This window comes from Balaenoptera physalus, assembly GCF_965194825.1.
Source record: "Balaenoptera physalus genome assembly, chromosome: 13".
In the NCBI taxonomy this organism is placed as follows: domain Eukaryota; kingdom Metazoa; phylum Chordata; class Mammalia; order Artiodactyla; family Balaenopteridae; genus Balaenoptera; species Balaenoptera physalus.
Genome location: NC_138892.1, coordinates 106,463,552 through 106,482,564, shown reverse-complemented (window position 1 = coordinate 106,482,564; position 19,013 = coordinate 106,463,552). Strand labels below are relative to the sequence as shown.

General features: G+C 39.5%; 1 protein-coding gene and 1 long non-coding RNA gene across 20 annotated transcripts in view; one reads left to right on the top strand and one right to left on the bottom strand.

Annotated features, from left to right (window-relative positions):
• Positions 1–19,013, bottom strand: part of ERC1 (ELKS/RAB6-interacting/CAST family member 1) — a 415,918-nt gene that overhangs the window by 285,464 nt on the left and 111,441 nt on the right. For all 19 annotated transcript variants that reach the window (XR_014252746.1, XM_082422084.1, XM_082422087.1 and 16 more), the window contains one exon: positions 7,224–7,391. Coding sequence is in view for 18 of the 19 variants with exons in the window: in XM_082422084.1 (XP_082278210.1) it covers positions 7,224–7,391 (168 nt within the window). In the remaining variant the exon portion in view is untranslated. The remainder of the gene's footprint in view (positions 1–7,223; positions 7,392–19,013) is intronic.
• The window catches only part of LOC309641747, a 112,336-nt gene that overhangs the window by 67,002 nt on the left and 26,321 nt on the right, over positions 1–19,013 (top strand). The window lies entirely within an intron of this gene.

The following is a 19,013-nucleotide window of genomic DNA, read 5'->3' as shown; positions in this document are numbered from 1 at the left end:
TTGAGAGGACACAGAGGAAAGGACAACTAAATTTGACACATAAATTCTAAAACAAATACCATAAAGGAAGTAAAAAAGAAAATGACAAACAAGAAAATACATTTGTAAAACATGAGGAAAGAGGCCAATTCACTTACTAGGGAACCCCTATAAATCAATAAGGGAAAAAAATAAACCATCTAATAGAAAAATGTAGAAACGACATGAATATGTAGCTTCAAAATGAAGAAAACCCTATGAAAAAATGCTCAACATGCACTCAAATTTAAATAAATATTAAGCAAGAAAGTAGATATTTTTGGAACTTCCCTGGTGGTGCAGTGATTAAGAATCCACCTGCCAATGCAGGGGACACGGGTTCGAGCCCTGTTCCGGGAAGGTCCCACATGCCGCGGAGCAACTAAACCTGTGTGCCACAACGACTGAGCCTGTGCTCTAGAGCCCGCAAGCCACAACTACTGAGCCTGCGCGCCTAGAGCCTGTGCTCCGCAACAAGAGAAGCCACTGCAATGAGAAGCCTGTGCACCGCAACGAAGAGTAGCCCCCGCTCGCTGCAACTAGAGAAAACCCACGCACAGCAACAAAGACCCAACACAGCCATAAATAAATAAATAAATAAATAAATAAATAAATAAATAAATAAATAAATAAATAAATAAATAAATAAATGAATGAATGGGGGGCGGAGAGAGAGGAAGGAAGGAAGGAAGAAAGGGAGGAAGGGAAGGAGGGAGGAAGGAAGGAAGGAAGAAAGAAGGTATTTTTAAATTATCTACCAGGTCAGTGGAAATTTTTAAAGGTTTGGCAACAAATGTCTGATGAAGCTGTGCAGAAACTCATCTTAATATATAAAAGCACAAGCTTTTTAGAGAACTGGGCATCCATCAATTTTTTTAGATGCATACAATATCAATTCATGAATGAGGTATGTTTATGTCAATAACTGTTATGCTACTGTAACAAATATATAAACAAGAAAAAAACCCTATAAATATCTACTTATACAGCTATAGGACATCAGTTAATTATGGTGCAAGTAAGACACCGAAAACCAAGCAGACATTAAAAACAATGAGCTAAAGCTACGTATAAAAAGACACAAAAATACGTTTATTTTTAAACGAATAAAAATGTATGATCCCACTTGTTTTTTAAAAAAGGTGTGTAACATACGTATGCCTATATATGCATAGATATTTTATACAAGAGTATACAAATAATTATTAACAAGTTACATCCCTAAGGAGCTGCATTGAGAGGGTCAAAGGATGAGAAAAGATAAGTTAATTTCATGTTTTTGTACTTCTTGAATTTTTTTTTACCTTGAACATATATTACTTTCATAATTTAAAACTAGCTAATTTTTTAATCCACATTGTCATTTCTTAGTGTCTTTTCTTTAATTGAGGTGTAACTGACATGTAACATTGTGTAGTTTCAGGTGTACAACATAATGATTCAGTATTTGTATATACCACAAAATATCACCACAATTAAGTCTAGTTAACATCTGTTACCATATATAGTTATGAAATTTCTTTTCCTGTGATGAGAACTTCTAAGATCTACTCTCTTAGCAACTTTCAAACATGCAGCACAGTACTGTTAACTATAGTCACCATGCCATACGTAACATCACCAGGACTTATTCATTTTATAACTGCAAGTTTGCACCCTTTGACCCCCTTCTTAGTGCATTAAAATCTAAATTTTAAAACAGTTGAGTACATTTACTCAATATTTCAAATATTTCAAAACAAATATATTTCAAATATACTAGTGATTCTACATTATGCATAAAAATTAGACAAAAAATGTTTCAGAGGCTAAACTTTTACAATGATTGTACAACTCTCTCCCCCAAAGTTTACTTCAGAATTATTTTTTCTATTAAAAAAATAATTGCGGGCACACTAGAAGTTAGTAGCAAAGTTACAGCAACAATCTACAGTGGGAATAACCCAGGGATTTACAGCAAGCCAAAACATTAATACACATTGACCAAGAAAAAAAAGAATACTCAAGTGTATAACACGTTTTGCAAAGCTAATGTGTTTCAAAGTTCCCAATTAAAAAGCAATATAGGGACTTCCCTGGTGGTCCACTGGTTAAGAATCCGCCTTCCAGTGCAGGGGACATGGGTCCGATCCCTGGTCGGGGGAATAAGATCCCACATGCCACGGGGCAACTAAGCCCACGTGCCTCAACTAGAGACCCCGTGTGCTGCAAACTACAGAGCCCATGCGCACTGGAGCCCATGCACCACAACTAGAGAGAGAAAACCCACATGCCACAACTAGAGAGAAGCCCACGCACCGCAACGAAAAGCTTGTGTGCCGCAACGAAAGATCCCATATGCTGCAACTAAGACCTGACGCAGTCAAAAACAAACGAACAAACAAAAAGCAATATAGGGGAAGTTTCTACAAGCTAAACATAGTCTAACCATATATCCAGCCATCATGCTCCTAGGTATTTACCCAAATGAGTTAAAAACTTGTGCCCACACAAAAACCTGTATGGGAATGTTTATAGCAGCTTTATTCATAATTGATAAAAATTGGAAGCAACCAAGATGTCCTTCTGCAGGTAATTACATAAACACACTATAGTACATCAGACAGCAGAATATTATTCAGCGATAAAAAGAAGTGAGTTATCAAGCCATGAAATGAAATGGAGGAATTTTAAATGCATATAGTAAGTAAAAGAAACAAGTCCTGGAAAGGGTGCATACTGTATGATTCCAAATACATGACATTCTGGAAAAGGCAAAACTGTAAACAGTAAAAACAGCCGTGGTAGTGAGCTGGGAGAGCGATGAATAGGTAGGACACAGAGAGCTTTAGGGCAGTGAAGATACTCTGTATGACGCTGTAATGGTGGATTCATGTCATTATACATTCGGCAAAACCCACAGAACTGTACAAGACAAAGAGTGAAACCTACTGTAAGCTACAGACTTTAGTTAATAATAATGTACCAATATCGGTTCATCAATTTTAACAAATGTACCACACCAATGCAAGATGTTAATAACGGGAAACTGTGGGCAGGGAGTAAATGGGAAAATGCCCTAAAAATAAAGCCTGTTAATTTAACAACAACAACAAGAAAGCAATGGGGGTATCTCAAAGGCATAGGGAAGGGAAGAGCCCAGTGGAAGGTGCTCGGCTGGGGGTTGTAGTTAAGGTGGGACAAAACCAGGTGACAAGCAAGGAGGAAGGGGGAAGGGCCGCACCACAGCACACAGAGCACTCGTGTGGCCAGGGAGGGGCTGCTGACCCCGTGCTCCTCTTGGGGAACTCACAGCGAGCCATTTGTTTGTGTTCTCCGCACTCACACGTTCTTCAAGTCTTGGGAACTGGAACATTTCTCTCTCCCGGCTCAGAAATGATCAGTGGAAAAGGAACCAAAACAAGTACCTCATTATGTGTCAAGATTAACCTGGGAAAACTGTGGGCTGTTGACTGAACTGCTTCTCTTAATCGGCTGGTGCTCTAGCTTTAAAAGTTCCCAGGAGACAACCTGAAATCCAGAATCTTCTCAAAATAGAAAAGAGTGGGGGAAATTCTGAATACATCACCAAACAGTAAGAGCCTCAAGCCTTTGGAAAGAGCCCAAAGGCCAAAAGCAAGACCTGTAGAGCTCTGTCCACACTGGTGGGTAACCTGATGATTATCTAACAAATTCAGCATGTGTCTACCAGAGTTTCAGAAGAGTGAGAAACCTTGGGATTCGTCTGAGTTAGAACAATCTTTGATTACAGCTGAGTCACCTCCGTGTTCTTAATACAAGTAAGACCTGGGGTCTTTTCACTGTGTCTATTCATGTGATAAATGTCGTCCTCCAGTGTGAAATGGAAGGACGCCCTTGTTCTGTGGGGAAGACAACTGTGGAAGAAGGAGCTATGAGTACGGAGAGAGCCACCCAGAATGCCCCCTCCAAACCCGTCAGCAGAAGGCCTCTTCCTGGGGGCCTCTAACAGATCCTGAATACTGCAGAAACCCCAGAGGCTTGGGATCTGGGACCTTCCAGGAACTCAAGATCTCTCTTGCTGAGGTCCTTTCCATCATCACATGGACCAAAGTCCTCACCAAAGCCTTTGTGCTTCTCACCGTCTTCCTTACCAGGAAGCTCCACACGCCAGCCAACTATCTCACTGGCTCCCTGGCCAAGACCAATCTCTTGGCTTTCATCTTGGTCATAGCCATCTGCATCACATATACCATCACCCACACCTGGAACTTTGGCCAAATCCTATGTGACATCTGGCTGTCTTCTGGAATCACGTGCTGTGTGCATCTCTGCATCACTGCTGTGGACATGTACTGGCCATCACCAACATCCTGTAGTACAATATACGCCAGATATGCGGCCTCCACAGTCACCATTGTCTGGGCCATTTCATCTCCATCCTGCCGCTCTTCTCCCAGATCCCCTACATGATCTACTCCACAGATGGTGCCTTCTACATCCTGTCCGAGTGGCTCATCACCTTTCACACAGCCTCCTGAAGCCACCATATCACCACAGCCCAGCTCATCAGAGTTCATTCTACTCCCTCAACCCCCAGTCTCGCACTCAGCCAGCTCCCCTCTGTCAACCACCTGAAAATCAAGCTTGCTCATAGAATCCTGGAGCAAGAGGATGTTTGCACCTCAAGAAAGGAAAGCCGTAATAAAAATAACTATAGCTCTCTTGAGAACCTTTAACTGCCTCTAAACTTACTGTGTTTTTTAGTTTATTTTATATGGATCCAAAAATTAAAGCTATTTCTATTTTATCAGCAAACAATGGTCCAGGAAACACATCACGAACGTTGAGTCTAATGATGTTAGTACAGCAACTTCTACAACAAAATAAGTAGGCAGAACATAAAGGCTCTAAGCACTGAAAATGACAGGTATAGAGGCATTATCTTAAAAGAAGCAGTAATAATCTAAACCAGTTTTGAAAGTACCTGTGCTACCTATTTGATAACTGTTTTAAGACAAATCAAAGTCTGTAACATGACAAATTAGTGAGGCAGCTAGTGTACTAAAAAGAGCACAATTACCGGCCCTCTAGAGCCTACTCCCCTGGCCCTCCACGGCAAAAGGCAAAGAGACTAGACAAAGCATAATGCATGTCATATTTGTATGATGTCCTGTAGTGTCAAAAAGCTTGAACACATACTACTGTCTAATCCTCCCAACAGGAAAGTTGTTGTCATGGGAAAAACTGCATTTTGGAATAAGACCAACCTTGTGACAAAACCTGAAGGTACCACTTTTTCAGCTAAACAAATTTGTACAAATTTGAACCTCTCTTATTATGTAATATGTCTCGGACTTTGTTGGTTTGGGGCTTGTTTTTGTTTTGGGGGCAGGAAAGGGGAGCATGGGAGAATGGATACCAAGGTATAAAAGTGTTTTATTAGTGAGTATTGAAATAACTGAATGGATTGGGACTAACATTTTTCTATTTCCTTTAAGAAATGGGAGAAGATAGTTCAGAGTATATTTTGTGAAAATTTTGTTTTAGCTGTATCTCTAAGCATGTATACTATACACTGATACAGATTAATGTAACATATATTTCTTATTATGTGTCATGGCCTAAAAATTTAGCCACTGATTATAACAGAGCAATCAAGATCTAAAATCCACTACCAAAAAGTTGCAAGGATTAAACAAGATTACAGATATAAAGTGGCTAACGTAAGTGCTGCCACTCTATTTTTACAAACTATGATTATTCCAGGATAATGAGGTGTTATTTCTAACTTCAAACCCCTGTTCACAGTTATTAAAAACTTTTTTAAATGTTTATCTAGTTAAAAATAAGACGTGTATTAGTTTGAAACAACCTTTGGGTTCTAACCAATGTACTTGTGACTTGGCAAAATCCACCAACATTACAAATGCATATCCTTTCACCCAGCAATTCTACTTTAAGTACTTTACCTAGAAATATACTTCACATATGAATAAACTAAATATGCACATTTTTAAAATGCAGCATCATTTTACATAACAGCAGAAACTTTAAGCAGACTGTCCATCAGTGGAAACCTTGTAATAAACCACAGCACATACACACAGGTGCTATTGGTAACAATGAAGAAGCCCCAGAAGAAGTTTCAAAATATATTAATGGGAAAAAAGGAAAGGGAAATAAAGGAATGGTAACATTTGTGTTTAGAGAAACATTTTTGCTTTATATGGATTATGCATAAAATGTTTATGGAAGAACACAGAAAGAGGTAAACAGAAAAAAAGAGAATACGTATTTGCCTGTGTATATGTAAACTGTGCCTGGAAGCGTATACAAGAAACGGGTAAGGGGAAGTGAGCAGTTGGGGGTAAGGTGAGAAGAACATATGTATAAAAATGTAAAACAAAGTAGCATCCACTAACAAGATACTACAGTCACCTATCTAGAGTGATCAAATTTTTATGTTTACTCATTGAAAGCAAATGAAAACCAAATTAACAGAGGACAAATATTGAACATGGTCCTCTGTACACAGAAGAAAAGCTGAATTTGAGGTTTAGTGAAGAGAGTTTTATTCCTGGGCTATTGTTAGAGGTTAAAAATAAACTGAGACAATGTCAAATATTTCTGATCTATCCCCTCAGCGGAGAAGAACAATAAATACCAGTGTCTACTATAACTATTATCTCAAAGGTACCCTTTAATTTAGCTAAAAGGGGGAGGGGAAGACAATTATTAGTACTTTCCTTATTTATTACAGTGTTAGCCTCTTTCCAGTTATGATTAAGGTAAAATAGGAAAGAAAGTCTTTCCTTGACATATGTAGATTAGATGTCATTATAGTAGCATGTGTTTCTATTCAAAATTGCAGTCTTGCAAGAATCCTGGCCCACGTACTACACTAATTCATGGCCCTACAGTTGCTATACAAGACAGAAGATTAGGAGAGGTAGAAGAATGCCAATGCAAATACTCTGGCAATTTACAAGGCACTTTTCAGAGACAGTAGCATAGAAAATACTACTGAAGATACCAAACAGTGTTTACTTCGAAAGTTTAAAAACTGAATATACAGAACAGTTTTCACAATCTACCTCCTGCGGCAATGGTTTCAATTACGACCTGCAAAAATATAAACAGAGGAATGAGAGAGAAACTCTGATAGCACTTAGGTACAACTCAGTAGTAGGAATGAGGACGTGGGTCTGATGCGGGGCCCTGGGCTCAGAACACCTGCACCTCACCTTCTTCTGAAGTACATTAACTTTCCGCTCCTTCACATCCAGCATGTCCTTGAGGTCATGGATCTCCCCAGCTTGTGTCCCCTTCTCCTCAGCCATGTCCTGGATTTGTTTTGTCTTCTTATTCAGCATGGTTTCCTTCTCTTCCAAACGCAACCGCAGAGCATCCACCTAAGAATATAACATTTTTACAAATGATTAATTGAAAAGAAAGGAACGTAATTCCTTCCAAATAGATGTGTACAGTTGCCTAAATGATACTTTTAGAGTAAACTTTCATTAGAATCAAATAAAATACCACTCTAAATACAACTGTGACTATTCAGAAATGAAACCCTAAAATTTTGTGAGCACTTCCATAATAAAATAAAATTTACATCCGTTAAATTACGGTGTAATCAAAATAAACAGATCTGAATAAAGGGGACAAAATTGGAGAATTTATATAAAGGGGTTGAGCTTTGCTACCTCTGTAAAAGTGGTATAACCTATTATGTTTCTCAAATTTAGAATCATTTGGAGGATTTAAACAGAATGCCAGGCCAAGCCACCAGTTTCTAATTTGGCAGGGTTGGGGCTCAAGAATCAGTATTTCTAACAAGTTCCCAAGTGATGCTACACTGCTTTAGAAAATCTAAAATTAGAAAGAAAACCGTAAGCGTCACCAAACATGACACTTGCTGTATCAGAGAATACAATCTAGCTGCAGCTGACAATCCCATAATGCACTTAGAGATCTGTAAGGCAAAGCAAGGTCTACTTTCAGATCTCAAGACTAGTCAGCTAAAGCTTGGTATCCAGGTGCCTTTATCACCAAAGTTTAATACCATCCATTAGATATAACTTTAAAATAATTAGAAATCTAATATAAGTACTTATGTTTTCTTCCAGTTTTGAGATATAACTGACATACGGCACTGTGTAAGTTTAAAGTGTACAGCATAATTATTTGACTTCCATGCGTCATGAAGTGATTATCACAGTAAGCTTTATGAACATCCATTGTCTCATACAGATACAAAATTAAAGAAATAGAAAACAACCTTTTCCTCATGATGAGAACTCTTAGGATTTTCTCCCTTAATGACTTTCACATACAACACACAGCCATGCTGATTATCTTTATCCTGTTGTGCACCGCACCCCTAGTACTTATTTACCTAATATCTGGACGTTTGTACCTTTTGACTGTCTTCATCCAATCTCCCCTCCCCTGATTCCTCACCTCTGGTAACCACATATCTGGTCTCTTGTTCTGTTTGTTTTTCAAGTATAACTGACCTACAGCCCTATGTTACTTCCTGAAACACAACAGTGTAAGTTGATTTTATTATACATTTCAAAAAGTCTATTACAATACATCACCACACAATAATATTCCATAGTTACTGACTGTATTCCCCACACTGTACATTTCATCCCCTTGACTCATTTATTTTTGTAACTGGAAGTTTGTCCCTCTTAATCTCCCTCACCTATTTCTTTCCTCTCCCCATCCTCCTCTCCTCTGGCAACTACCTGTTTGTTCTCTATATCTATAATTCTGTTTCAGTTTTGCTATGTTTGTTCATTCGCTTTTTAAGATCCCACATATATGTGAAATCACACAGTATTTGGCTTTCTCTGTCTGGCTTATTTCACTTAGCATAATGTCCTCAAGGCCCATCCATGTTGTCACAAACAGTAGGATTTCCTTCTTTCTCATGGCTGAATAATAATATACACATACACAGACAACATCTTCTTTATCCATTCATCCACTGATGGACACTTAGGTTGCTTCCATATCTTGGTTCATTAATGCTGTAATGAACATAGGGGTGTATGTATCTCTTATAATTAGTGTTTTTGTTTTCTTCAGATAAATACCCCAGAGTGAATTGCTGGATCATACAGCAGTTCTACTTTTAATTTTTTGAGGAATCTCCATACTGTTTTCCATAGTGGCTGCACCAACTTACATTCCTACCAACAGTGCACAAGGATTCCCTTTTCTCCACAGACCACAGATTCACCAGCACTTGTTATTTGCTGTCTTTTGGATAATAGCCACTCTGACAGGTGTGAGGTGATATCTCATTGTAGTTTTGATTTGCATTTCCCTGATGATTAGTGATGTTGAGCATCTTTTCATGTGCCTGGTGGCCATCTGTATGTCTTCTTTGGAAAAATGTCTACTCAGATCCTCTGCCCATTTTTTAATCAAGTTTTTTTTTTTTTTGATGTTGAATTGTATGAGTTCTTTGTATATTTTGGACCCCTTATTGAATATATTATCTGCAAATATCTTCTCCAATTCAGTAGGTGGTCTTTTTGTTTTGTTAAGAGTTTCCTTTGCTGTGCAAAAACTATGTAGTTTGATGTGGTCCCACTTGTTTAGTTTTGCCTGTTTCCCTTGCCTGAGGAGACATATCCAAAAAAAATTACTAAGACCCATATTGAAGAGGGTACTGCCTATGTTTTCTTCTAGAAGTTTTATGGTTTCAGGTCTCACATTTAAGTCTTTAATCCATTTTGGTTTTTTGGTTATTTTCTTAAATTAATTTATTTATTTTCGACTGCATTGGGTCTTCGTTGCTGCACGCGGGCTTTCTCTAGTTGTGGCGAGCGGGGGCTACTCTTTGTTGTGGTGCGCGGGCTTCTCATTGTGGCAGCTTCTCTTGTTGTGGAGCACGTGCTCTAGGCACACGGGCTTCAGCAGTTGTGGTACGCGGGCTCTAGAGCGCAGGCTCAGTAGTTGTGGCGCACGGGCTTAGTTGCTCCGTGGCATGTGGGATCTTCCTGGACCAGCGCTCAAACCTGTGTGCCCTGCATTGGCAGGAGGATTCTTAACCACTGTGCCACTAAGAAAGTCCTCTTAATCCATTTTGAACTTGTTTTTGTGCATGGTGTGAGAGAGCAGTACAGTTTCATTATTTTTCATGTAGCTGCCCAGTTTTCCCAACACCGTTTGTTGAAGAAGCTGTCTTTTCCCCACTGTATATTCTTGGCCCTTTGTCGTAGATTAATTGCCCATACAAATGTGGATGCATTTTTGGGCTCTCTATTATGTGCCATTGATCCATGTATCCATTTTTGTGCCAGTACCACACTGTTTTGATTACTGTAGCTTTATAATATAGTTTGAAATCAGGGCACATGATACCTCCAGCTTTGTTCTTCTCTCTCAAGACTGTTTTGGCTATTTAGGGTCTTTTGTGTTTCCATACAAACTTTAGAATTATTCTAATTCTATTAAGAATGCCATTGGCATTTTGTACTTATTTTAAAATCTATTCACAGCAAATTTCATTAAACATACTCACACACCAAATTCTTTTGTTTTTTTTGCTTTCCCACTAAGGATTTATAATTTAGCAAATAGTTACACATTTGATTACAGAAAAACAGGGAGGTGGGTTTCTTTCTGTTCAACAAAAATATAACATGAGTCATACATGCAAGCCACTTCTGAAATTTTTAATTTTCTAGCAGCCACATTAAAAAGTGATAAAGGAACAGGTAAAATTAAGTTTAATAATATATTTTATTTAATCTAATATATATACACATTATTGTCATTTCAAACCTGTAGTCTATATGAAAAAACTATTAACAAACTATTTTACATTTCTGTTTTGTACTAAGTCTTCAAAGCCCAATGCATATTGTAATTGACACTTATGTCACATCTCAATTTGGACTTGCCATGTTTCAAGTGCTCAATAGCCACATGTGGCTGGTGGCTACACACTGACAGTGCACATCTAAGATAACAAGTATGTTTCTACAAAACATCTTTAATCTTGAACTTGTCCTATATTATTTTTCCTGTCTGAATGTAGAATAACCCACAAATTAAAAATAGGTCGGACTTCCCTGGTGGCGCAGTGGTTAAGAATCCGCCTGCCAATGCAGGGGACACGGGTTCGAGCCCTGGTCCAGGAAATTCCCACATGCCATGGAGCAACTAAGCCCGTGCGCCACAACTACTGAGCCTGCACTCTAGAGCCCACAAGCCACAGCTACTGAGTCCGTGTGCCACAACTACTGAAGCCTGTGTGCCTAGAGCCCGTGCTCCGCAATGAGAAGCCACTGCAATAAGAAGCCTGCGCACCACAACAAAGTAGCCCCCGCTCACTGCAACCAGAGAAAGCCCACGTGCAGCAACGAAGACCCAACGCAGCCCAAAATTTAGTTAATTAATTAATTATTTTTTAAAAAAAATAGGTAATATGGGTAATGACTCACAGAGAGAATACCAAAACATCAGGAAATATTATTATTACCTTATATCATAACTATATTATTACATCAATAACATATCGAAACTATATTACATCAAAACGGTAAGGTATCTGAGAACCAGTACTGTATGTTTAGTGGCACTTACTGCTCAATAAGTATTGTGGAAAATTTCCTAGGAGACCAGTCTCATTTGAGACTGATATAGATAAGCCATCATGTACTTACAAATTATGTTGGACCACGCTGGAGAGGAGAAACATGTAAATAAACAACATTTCACTCTGCTAAACTGTATTTCTCTCAACCACTTCAATGCCACCAGTCTCACCGAGCCAGAAATTGGGGAAGCCGTCTTTTCAGGTCCCATTTATAATTCGTCAGCACAAGTTCCACTGCCTCCTCAATAAACACTCTTGCACCTGTAATTTTCCTCTGTTCTACTTTAATTAATGATACAGGGTAAACCTTATTACATTCTGGAAAGGTCCACCTGAGAACTTTCAAACTCTGAAAATCTTATTTCTGAAACATGGTTCTTTCCTTTCTTCTATGCCTACTAAATCTACTCTTTGTCCATAGTATAACCTCTGATCTATCATCCCTAACTTTTTGTTATTCACCTCCATTCTGGTTTTATTTGTTTTTCTCCCAGCCTGAGCAATCATTTCAAATACAGCCTCACATCATCTTTTTTTTTCCAGTCATGTTTATCTTTACAAACCTTTACTTCTGTGTTAAACAGTTTTCTTCATTCTACCCTCAGACTTCTGAACCTTCCTGCACATGGTCATGTATATGCTTGCCAAGCACATACACAGTATATCAAAAGTCCTCAGAATTCTATTCTCAAGCATTGTATTTTCTTCCCTTGTATTTTCCCTGTGGAAAATTTCTATTTCCCATGGTAACCGGCAAAACTGGTACTTTGAGAAGAAAGCAGACCCAAGATCTCAAAGCTAAAAATAAGTGATAGAGCATGGATTTAAGATTAAATGGTCTGTCTTCAGATCCTAAGCTCTTAACCACTAATTCTGTAAGATTTCATATATGTAAAATTCTAGAAAATGCAAACTAATTACAGTAACAGAAAGCAGACCAAGGGTTGCCTGGATATGAGGGAGGAAGTGGGGAGGACAGAAGAATATCAGGGAGAGGCAGAAGAAAGGGGTTACAAAGAGGTACAAGAAAACTTTGGGGACAGGTGTTCTTTATCTTGACCGTGCCATTGGTTTCAGAGGTGTATGTGCCAAAACTTACCAAACTGTACATTTTGAATATATGCAGTTTATTTGATGTCAATAAATTTGATTTTTTTAAGTAAGCAAATTTAGAAAGCATGGCATTAGAACAGGAATAAACCAAGAGACATTTGCCACAGAAATGCAAGCCCAGACACACACACTCACACCGTTTAGTGACCCATACACATATAAACAGAGGTGACACTGTAATCAGTGAGGAGAGGACAGAGTATCTGATAAACTGTTCTTAGACAACTGGCTACCCATACTGGGGGAGGGGGGAAGAACCCTGACTCATACACAAAAATGAATTCTAGATGAATTAAAGCTTTACATAGAGAAAGCAAATCTTTAAAACTTCTAGAAAGAAAGATACTGTTTAAGTATCTTTTAAAACAGGGCAGCATGGAAGGATTTTTTTTTTTAAAGACCCAGAAAGGATACATCATAAAGAAAAAATACTGGTAAAGCCAACTACGTTAAAATTCAAAACTCCTGGGCTTTCCTGGTGGCGCAGTGGTTGAGAGTCTGCCTGCCAATGCAGGGGACACGGGTTCGAGCCCTGGTCTGGGAAGATCCCACACGCCGCGGAGCAACTGGGCCCGTGAGCCACAACTACTGAGCCTGCGTGTCTGGAGCCTGTGCTCGGCAACAAGAGAGGTCGCGACAGCGAAAGGCCCGCGCACCGCGATGAAGAGTGGCCCCCGCTTGCCGCAACCAGAGAAAGCCCTCGCACAGAAACGAAGACCCAACACAGCCGAAAATAAATAAATAAATTAATTAATTTTAAAAAAAAATTTCAAAACTCCTACACGTCATTTACCATCTTAAAATGTTTTAGTATTTTACCTATATTTTAAGTGCCTGAAATAGTTCTTAGTAAAAATACTACTAAGGAAAATAGAGGCATATTTATACTAGCTTTTTTTTTTTTTAATTTATTTCATTTTATTTATTTTTATTTTTGGCTGTGTTGGGTCTTCGCTGCTGTGCACGGGCTTTCTCTAGTTACGGCGAGCAGGGGCTACTCTTCATCGCAGTGTGTGGGCTTTTCATTGTAGTGGCCTCTCTTGTTGCAGAGCATGGGCTCCAGGCGCACGGGATTCAGCAGTTTTGGCACGCAGGCTCAGTAGCTGTGGCTCGTGAGCTCTAGAGCGCAGGCTCAGTAGTTGTGGCGCACAGACTTTGTTGCTCCACGGCATGTGGGATCTTCCTGGACCAGGGATCGAACCCGTGTCCCCTGTATTGGCAGGCAGATTCTTAACCACTGCGCCACCAGGGAAGTCCCTACACTAGCTTTTTAAAATGTTGATATTTTGTGAACTGGTCAAAATAAATATGATGCAATACTGAACTTCAATTTTCAAAATGTATGACCATTCACAATCACTCCAAAAGAATTAAATATCTAGGTATAAATCTAACAAAACATGTATAGGCTCTGTATGCTGAAAATTACAAACGGCTAATGAAAACAACTGAAGAAGATCTAAATGAGTTCTTCCCATGAATAGTATATGAAATGGAAACGTGACATGTGTAAAGATAGCCAATCTACTTAAATTTTTCCTCAAAGATGAGGAAAAAGAAAAGATTACTCAGCAGTGACCAAAAAAGAAAAGTGTTTTACTGACAAACAGTAGAACTACAATAAGCCAAGCCCAGCGAATCCAAAAGATGTTACATTACAAATTTCCAGTTTTGGTGCCTGAATTCAGCATTGGAGAGCTCAGAGCAAGAATTAAAATCCAATGCAGAACAAAGATGGAATACATGATCACCACTGAGTTCTCCAATGGTCCTTTCTAAAGCGCAAGGTGACAAAATTCCTTAAGTTACCCCCAGTTTTCCTTCATCTCCCTATTAAAATCAGAAACACTCCACTATGCAAAGAAGGAAAAAAGGTCCAGAAGGGAAATGTCAGAACAGACTGAATATTTATTCAACAGGGAGAAAAGAACTGCCACCACAGAGCGAAGATTCTTGTGAATAGGAAATTCAACGACCAGGCTGTCGAGATGCCAGAACTCACTGACCCTTATCCACCTGGCGTTTGTTGAGGCTCAGCTCCTGCCGGCCTACATGGCTACTAGTCCCATCTGACAGCATCAGATGTGGCTCCTATTAGTGAACCCATTACAGGGCATCCATCAGTTAGGGTGAGTCAAGAGGGAGCTCCTTGAACCCTCTGACCCGCTGCACAGTTAAAGAGGTCAAAGTCTTAGAAAGTACACATGCCAGAAATCTAAAAATAAATAAATCTCATGCCAAGTCATTTCTACCTAATTCCTACATTCTCATTTGTATTCTGTATACTATATATTCCACCTCTAATATGTATTCTATATATTCCAATAACCACAAGCAAAAGAACAAAGCAACTCACCTTAAAAACATTTTACCCAATACCCTTGAAATACACTATTAAATTCTTATTGCAGAAGTCAAAAGCCCAGACATTTAAACCTGTAGATAAGTTTGAACTGCCTTGTCTCTCAGTTCTTCTCAGCATTAATTTCAGAAAAATGAAAGGCTTTCCATCTGTGGGTCAGGAATCAGAATACAGCAGGAAAACGTCCCTCATCACTTCTAAGTGTTTCTCATTCCGATGGGACCAATGTCTCAGGATAATAACTGTGAGGCCTCATATTGCTGCTTCTTTACCAAAAGTACCCAGATGCCCCAGCTGCACTTTTACGTTAGATCCCTGACTCTGCTAAGTGACCTGGAAATGGGCCTGCACTAACCACTCAAAAATACCCGCATGCCGATTTGAGGGAATGTCAGGTATGAGACCCACAAGAACTGGTGACTGAAAAAGGTAAAGAATGAAAACTCCTGTTATAAACATACAAACCTTTGGTGTTACTGCAGTGGGAAATGCAGGTTTTGATATTAAAAATATTTCATATCACAAATATTAGCCACAGACACTACCCAAGCCCACAGCCTAATTACTAAGTGATCTTTTCAATTCAAATCACCTGTGTACACTTTTTCTTGACCTGCTTTTTCATGCAATGCAGAATTTAAATGGGCTGGTCTGGAGAGCTGAGATAAAAATAACCCCAAAAACCACTTTGCTACTACTAGATTAATTGCTCTGAATTCTACACTGATCTTTTGGTTTGGTGTGAACTAAATTCAGAGTATAATTTTGCGTGAGGTCCGTATTTTGCAAACCACAAAAAACATATTCAGGAAAACCCCTCAGAGACTAGCAGGACACACAGTCATCACCCTAACACCATTCTTGGCAGGAGGAATAAGACCTTTTTTATTCACATCAACTGAGCTGGAGGAACAGCATCTAACCAGCTTGCCAAGCATCAAGGTCTGTGGCAAACAGGTTATGCCAACTTCAACAAAATCAGAAGGTTTTTCCTCCACAAGACTTTCTCTACCAAAGGACATGAACAGAAAAATGGCTACCTTGCTGTTTTGGCCTTTTACTTCTGATCACAAAAGTATTAATTATCTCAACCCATCTTAACCTTCTTCTGTTTTACATCAGTAAACAGATCTACCTAAGAGCACATTAGCACTAGTAACTGCATGCCAGTGACAAGGGCATGTTTCCTATAATCCCTCTTTTGCAGTTATATGACTCACTGCCTTTCTAGCTCTCTGACCACACCTTTTCAGTTTTCTTCACTGGATCCTCCATCATTTCCCCCTCTTCACATCTCACTCGATACAACCTTCCTCTGGAGAAACCAATTCATCCCTAAGGCTTTAGCCACTACCCCCACAATGACAGCTTCCGAATATTTATTCCTAGCCTATTCCTAGCCCCAACCAGTTCTAAAAACCTGAGATTCTAACAAAAGTTTCTGCTTTCACTGAATATTTAGTTTAGAATGAGCGCTTTTTTTTTAATCTTTTCTTTTAAAGGACCTTTAAAGATCACCTAATGTGGTCAAACATAAATGTAAGTTAAATCTGAGTACCGTCTACTATATTATTTTCTGCATTTTTCCTGTACTTCATAAATTTTTTTTTTAATTTATGTATTTATTTATTTGGCTGTGTTGGGTCTTCGTTGCTGCGCGTGGGCTTTTTTTAGTTGCGGCGAGCGGGGGATACTCTTCGTTGCGGTGCGCGGGCTTCTCATTGCGGTGGATTCTCCTGTTGCGGAGTACGGGCTCTAGGCGCGTGGGCTTCAGTGGTTGTGGCACATGGGCTCAGTAGCTGTGGCTCACAGGCTCTAGAGCGCAGGCTCAGTAGTTGTGGCGCACGGGCTTAGTTGCTCTGCGGCATGTGGGATCTTCCTGGACCAGGGCTCGAACCCGTGTCCCCTGCTTTGGCAGGCAGACTCTTAACCACTGGGCCAGCAGGGAAGTCCCCATAAATTTTTAAAAAATTAAATAATCTAAACTACTCCTAATTTTAAAGCTGAGGAAATCAAAGCCGAAACTAAGTGACTTGCCCAAGATCACTAAGTATAATTTCCTATCACCACATCACCCACTGTTCCCATCTGGAAAGGAGGAGGACTGAAGGGCGTTGGGTCATGAGACTGAGAGTGTACACAAGCAGACCTTTTTAAAAGGCTACTTCAACTGCACTGAGGTCTGTCTGACATCCCAACAAAAGGTTGAAGAGCTCAGAGAAACTTGCAAAAGGCCATAGGCAGAGATGTGTCATTCAACAGTGCACAGTTTATCTGTACAAAGGTAGGGAGGGGGCTACAAAGTTATCATCGAAAAAAACCCGTGGCGATATTTTAAACCCACTGATATTTAATATTCACCTCCAAATTCAGATAAGAACTTCATAATTAAAAAAATCTATTCTAGCCACATTAAACATCTATTCTAACCTTAGGAAGTTGGTATTATTATTATTCTCAGTGACAGATGAGAAAATGGAGGATTACAGAAGTAAAATAACTCATCCAAGGTCACATAACTAATAAATGTAGAAGGCTATTTCAAGCCTAGGTCTGACTCCAAAGCCCATGATTTGACCACAGTGCTACTAAATCCAGACCACCTCTGTGAAGGTCAACCGATTAAAGGAGATGTTCATAAAACTGGAGCAATTCCATAGATACTATATACTGTACACTGCCCAACACAAAAGGACCTCATTCCATGGACCCTGAACAGGAAAAAAAAACAGGTCTTTTCCCACATCCCGTTTTTCCTTCAAGAATTTTAAAATTAAAAAAAAAAACAAAAAACTCCTGAATCCATGTTCTTTTTCATATGTGCTTAATTTTGTGATTTGAGAGCTGGATGAAAGTCTAGGGTAGCTTCAGAGAGGAGGATGAGATCGATAAAGAGCAATTATAGGGGGCCTCCCTGGTGGCGCAGTGGTTAAGAATCCGCCTGCCAATGCAGGGATCACAGGATCGAGCCCTGGTCTGGGAAGATCCCACATGCCGTGGAGCAACTAAGCCCGTGTGCCACAACTACTGAGCCTGCGGTCTAGAGCCTGCAAGCCACAACTAATGAGGCCGCGTACCACAACTACTGAAGCCTGCAAGCCTAGAGCCTGTGCTCTGCAACAAGAGAAGCCACCTCAATGAGAAGCCTGTGCACCACAACAAAGAGTAGCCCTCGCTCGCCGCAACTAGAGAAAGCCCGCGCACAGCAACGAAGACCTAATGCAGCCAAAAATAAATAAATAAATTTATTTTTTAAAAAAAGAGCAATTATAGGAACAGAAAGATAGCAATTATAGAAATAGGTGAGAACTTTCAAAGAGCTGGTTCAAACTGTCTTTTATGGGATCCAACAGGAGAAAGCTGCTTTGGAAAAAGTGAGCCTTGTCAAATGTCACCAGAGTAATTTAAGAAAAAATAGCAAATCCTGATAAACAGGCATATAACATTCATATAATCACCCCAAATTCAAAAGGAAGTTAGCTTTTCTACTGTTATCTTTTAGAATGAGACCCTTATATTTGAGCAGTTGTCCTAATAACTTACAGGGGTAATTGCTGAAACTCAGTTAGTCCTAAAAACAAATATAAAAACCATCCAAGAATGACCACAAATACAGTCTTTGTTCTCTATGGTACAAGAAACCAATCACAAGCCCATCTGTGTGAGACCTAGCTAATAAGAACACTATTTCAGAGGGGGGTACAAAGAGAAGGATGGATTGCCAAGGGGAAGAAGTCATCTATTAGACTGTGACAAGCTTTTAAGTGTTTGCATTATCATTAACCAACTGCCTGGTTCCCTGGTTCCCACACCTGCCACCTCCATCCAAAACTATCACAGCAGCACTTGGCAACAGGCTCAGCTCCAAAACACTGGCGCCCTCTTCTGACCCTTTTGTAGTACTGCATTCATACCAGGCATTGATGTGAAAAT